The 4,701-nt window shown below is 41.9% G+C and overlaps 1 protein-coding gene across 1 annotated transcript; it reads right to left on the bottom strand.

The window, feature by feature from the left end:
- Window positions 1-2,820: 2,820 nt before the first annotated feature.
- On the bottom strand, window positions 2,821-4,418 carry BTG4 (BTG anti-proliferation factor 4). The gene is made up of 4 exons (XM_074848910.1): window positions 4,246-4,418; window positions 3,533-3,670; window positions 3,157-3,352; window positions 2,821-2,997 (listed from the first exon to the last, which is right to left on the bottom strand). Exons 1-4 carry the CDS (start codon window positions 4,416-4,418, stop codon window positions 2,821-2,823), a joined length of 684 nt encoding a protein of 227 aa, XP_074705011.1.
- Between the last annotated feature and the right edge of the window lie 283 nt (window positions 4,419-4,701).

The raw sequence follows: 4,701 nt of genomic DNA, 5'->3' as shown, positions 1-4,701 counted from the left end.
AGTTTCCAGAAACAGAAGAAAAATATAGAATCATTTGTAAGTCTGCTTAGTGTTTAAAAAAATTAACTAACATATCACTCCACTACACATTCTGAAGCCTCTGCAGACATCAGCTGATAGTTACAGAATCACAGAATCATCTCGGTTGGAAGGGACCTTGAAGATCATCCAGCCCAACCGTTAACCCAGCACTGACAGATCCCAACTCCACCAGATCCCTCAGCGCTGGGTCAACCCGACTCTTAAACACCTCCAGGGATGGGGACTCCCCCTCTGCCCTGGGCAGCCCATTCCAACGCCCAACAACCCGTTCTGTAAAGAAATACTTCCTAATATCCAGTCTAAACCTTCCCTGGCGCAACTTGAGGCCCTGACTTTATGAGACAGTGAAAGCTATAGATATAATCAACCCAAGTAACTGTATCTACACAATTACGCGTCACGAGCAAGAGGTATTACCTCCACCACTGAAAGCAACTCACCCAGCCCAGACAACCTTTATTTGTTCTCAAGTCACCGTGTTTCAGCTGCTCTGTAGTGCCCCTATACAGGAATGCAGGTCCTGCACTGCCAAAGACTAGCCTTGCTCTTAAGCTTGGCGAGACAGTCTTTCCTCCTCCCAAATTCAAGCGCCAAACCCTGAAACGCATGAAACATCAGTGAAACGTTACCTCTTCTCTGTCTACCACAGCCTCTAGTTTAGGTAAAAAGCAAGTGGGAAAGAGTAAAGTCACCTAAGATCCTTCCTCTCCGCCAGTTCAAGAACTCATGGAAGCACAGGACAAAATTCAAATTCTTTCATAAATCACTGAATACCCTCAACACTAATGCTGTTACCTCATTATACATCAAATATTCAACACTGAGAAGTGGTTGGATTACTATAATGTCACAAATTATGTGTCCATTCCCTTCTCTCAGAATTGCTGCATCAATTGTTCACACCTTCACCCCATACACAGATGCTTATTTTGATATTTCTAGGACAAAACCCCACTCCTGATTACAATAAAGGGATTAAGTTGTAGAGTACAAGTTCTATTATCAAAGCTGCAAGACTTTGTTTGAAACAGTGCTTCTGACTTACAGTAATGAAGAAATCTCTCCTCACATCTTGTTTACTCAGCTTATTCAACACCCCCCAGATTGTAATATTCACACATAAAAAATACTTTAAAATGAAGTCTTTTAAGAAAGGAAATTATCTCTAGTTATAGGAAGTGGAGGATTTTTACTTTTTGCATGAGTGATCTACCAAACCCTGTTAATACCAAGTTTATTGCAAAATTCTTGTGCAAAAGTACACGTGACTGATATGGGTTTGTTCTGAAGAAACATGGACCAAGCCATGGTGAAGCATGACCCAGACAGAGCTGTGAGAATAGTTGATTACAGCCCTTAGCCTCCTTCTGATTATTCCCACCCACATCATATTTGAAAGGTAACCTAGGATGCAGTTTATTGAGCAGCTGTGGCTTGACACAGCAGATGTTAGTTTTTCACATCTACTATTAGCTAAATAAATTTCACACCTACTTTTAGCTAAAAGCAATACTATAGTTTTAATTTTTGCTCTTTGTATTCACTTATACAGGTAGCCCTCCAGTCGCTTTTACAGGACAAAAAATTCTCCTGTTCAGGGCTACGTATTAGCAGGTTCTTTTCCATCATTGCTTATTAGGTAATAATAGTTTGACTGGAGCAAGTAGAAATGGCTGCAGTAAGTGACAACCGTAGGTATTTACATGAGCTCTTAAGTTTTGACAAACTAGTTTCGCATTTTAACAAAGTTAATTGCAAACCAGACATTACTGACATCACTTCTGTAACCCTTATGCTCCACGGTTTAATCAGCAGGCGATGATGAAGTAGATGTCAAGTATAGTCTGTGGGAAGACATACTACTGCAAGTCAACAGAGCAAAGCTATGTTGATTCTGGTTGTTTGAGACCACTTTTCTACTCAGTACTGGAAACATTATCCCAGAGCATAGCTTTGAAGCCCAGTAGTATTCCAGGGAGTCCTTTCCCACTGAAAGGGGAGTCTCCCTCTGTCTGGACTTCTGGACTGCTAGAAGACAGTTTGACTCAAGTTGTCCAGAGCCATGAGAAAAGCTTCCTATGGGCCACACTATTGCAAACTGGCAGGCTAGACATCCTTAGAGATAACAGCTCCATCATTCTACAAGGTGATGTATTAGCTTACAGCTGTGGAAAGCTACACCACCATGTATTCACCCCTCTCCTGCCTCTAAGGCTGTGTTCTTCGGCCAGGCAGGCTATAGCCTAGAGGCAAAAGCCTAGCTGGAGCCACAAGGCAGTCCTTCACAGCTGCATACACCAAAGCTTCACTCAAGGGGGAGCATAGAGGTGATTCTGCTTATGATGTGTAGATGTTTTGCTCACAACGCAGCTGCCCTTGCTACCTTTGCCAGAAGAAAGCAGACTATCATTCAAAGCAACTTGGAGGATGTTTTTATCTTCCTTGACTTGCTTGTGTTTTCACCAAAAAGCTTTATAACTCCCTTCAGGGCACTGATAGTAGATCAGACAGCTTTTAAGAAAAAACACGAGTAGATTTATTGATATTTGCATTTCCTTTTTACCTTACAAGTAGAGTTTCACATTAATTTTCAATCTTATGTTAACATTAATAAAACATTTAAAAGGTTATATAATAAAACCCCGAAGTTTCAGATGCACAAAGACATAAGGATTAGACGGGAAGTGCTTTCTGGTTTTATGAAACTTCGTAGTGCCAGCCTTCATCCCATCCTATAGCTCAGTGTTTCAACAGCCTCTAACACGTGCAGCCACAGATCTACCGCTTGGTATTGATCCAGTGGTATCTATCAACACGTGGTCCCGTGAAAGCAGCTGTTGGCCCGTAGACTTTGTAATCCCTGTGCTGGGCATAGTATGAGCCATCAGTCATATAGGTCTTCCTATGAAGGTACTGAGACCAGGGCTGTATGGGTGCCTTGCAGTAGTCACTGAACTGAACAGCAAGAAATGAGATAATGTTAAAATGTGTTTGGGAAAGAGGGGAGATTAGTCTGGCCATCAACTGTCAAGTCTATTGCATTCCTCCATAAGGGAGCCTAGAGGACAGATGTTAGCTCTTACCGAAAGCCACATACCGTTACCACATGCTTACCTGGTAGACACTGTTAGGGTTGCTGACAGTAGGGATAGCTTTTGGCTCCTTGTTGAAGCTCTCCTCGTCTGAAGAAATGCCAGAATGATAGTCTAGTGCTGCTCTGTCAACAGCATACCTGATCTGCTGAGAAAGCTCTGGGTTCTCCTCTCCTTCAAAGTGGGCAATTGTGAAGGGCCGGTTCTTCTCACCGTATCTGAAAGTGACTGTATCTGTATAATGCAGGTCTGCACTAGCAGTACGGACATCTGTTGGTTGTCAGCTGACACTAGTGAGTAAGTACACCCTCAGACACCAAAACTCTTGTAACAGGCTTGGAGTTGATCAGGTTTGTAGAGGGCACTTGACGTGTGTTAGCCACAGCAGCTCAACTCACCTGCAACACACCTCAAATGGGTCAACCCATAGCGTCATCTCTTTCGGCAAGCCAAGCTTATTAAAGTCCACGTTACTCTCCACACAAGCTTGCTCCAGCAGTGGATCTCTTGTCTGATGTTTGTTTATCCTTATACACCTAGGTAAGGACAAAGTGCAGATGGATTTAAGATTTCACTGCAACTTCGCAAGTTCTGCTCACATGGAAGTACGCTTAAGTTCACTCTCTATTTTCTCAACACATTTACCCTGTTGATGCAAGTTCTCATTTATAGCCCCAATCAGCAGGTTAGCTTAACTAACTGATTTACCAACCCAAACAAGATTTTGTTCTAAACACAATGCAGCAGTTCACTTCATAGGTAATTTTTAAGAGAATTAAAAGCAGTTAGAACAACTCCACGAGTCAGTCTAAGACCGCTTGAATTCTGCATTCAAGAAGTCAGAGGGCTACTTGATGCTGTGCATATTGTCTTAAGATTTCCACCTCTGCTTTCTCATCATACCTACACAGGCACATACAGTGAAACCAGTTTCAAAACAGGTGCCTCTTCAGCAGTTATTAACACTTCTTCCCTCAAGCTTAAGGGATTCTCTTTCAATTTTCTATCACTTATTCCCAGTTTAAGGGCTCCAGGCACCGAAAGGGTATTCACTGCATCTCGAGTATCATACAAGCTCCATTCCCCCCTCCCCTTCTAAGGGTCCTCTTACCTGAAGGCTTGTCCTCTAGATGGATTGTCCAAGTACCAGTGATTCTTATACTTTTCAAACAGTATTGTTGTTAGCTTAGCTGCAAATTTCTCCATTTTATGCTTGCTCAGCTTATCTTCCCTTTTCACTAGCCTCGTGATGAAGAAGACTGTGGCAGCAATTTCATCTTTCATTTTAAGCTGAAGTGCACAAGGTGCTTTAGCTGTTGGATAGTCATCAGTACAGATGAGACACTACACTAGAAAGATTTAATAACATTAAGGTACTATCGAGTTTCAAGGATAGATATTGCAAAACCTGCATAAGCCATGACAAATAGAGCTTAGACAAACGCAATTACTAAGCAACTGATAAATATAGTTCTGGGTAGTGAAACAAGTTTAATGCATTACTACAAGGCACTCACACTAAGTAAATTAACAGAGTATAAAAAAAAAATCAGAAGATAGTACTCAG

This window comes from Strix aluco, chromosome 23 (assembly GCF_031877795.1).
Source record: "Strix aluco isolate bStrAlu1 chromosome 23, bStrAlu1.hap1, whole genome shotgun sequence".
NCBI classification, from domain to species: Eukaryota; Metazoa; Chordata; class Aves; order Strigiformes; family Strigidae; genus Strix; species Strix aluco.
This window is presented reverse-complemented; position numbering and strand designations above follow the sequence as displayed.

Bases quoted from the DNA above. Each gene is read 5' to 3' on its own strand.
- BTG4 (XM_074848910.1), bottom strand. From the start codon at position 4,418: ATGAAAGATGAAATTGCTGCCACAGTCTTCTTCATCACGAGGCTAGTG. The intron at 3,671-4,245 runs GTAAGAGGACCC...GTCCTTACCTAG, and splicing joins TCTAGAGGACAAGCCTTCAG to GTGTATAAGGATAAACAAAC. The intron at 2,998-3,156 runs GTAAGCATGTGG...CTTGCTGTTCAG, and splicing joins ACCCTAACAGTGTCTACCAG to TTCAGTGACTACTGCAAGGC.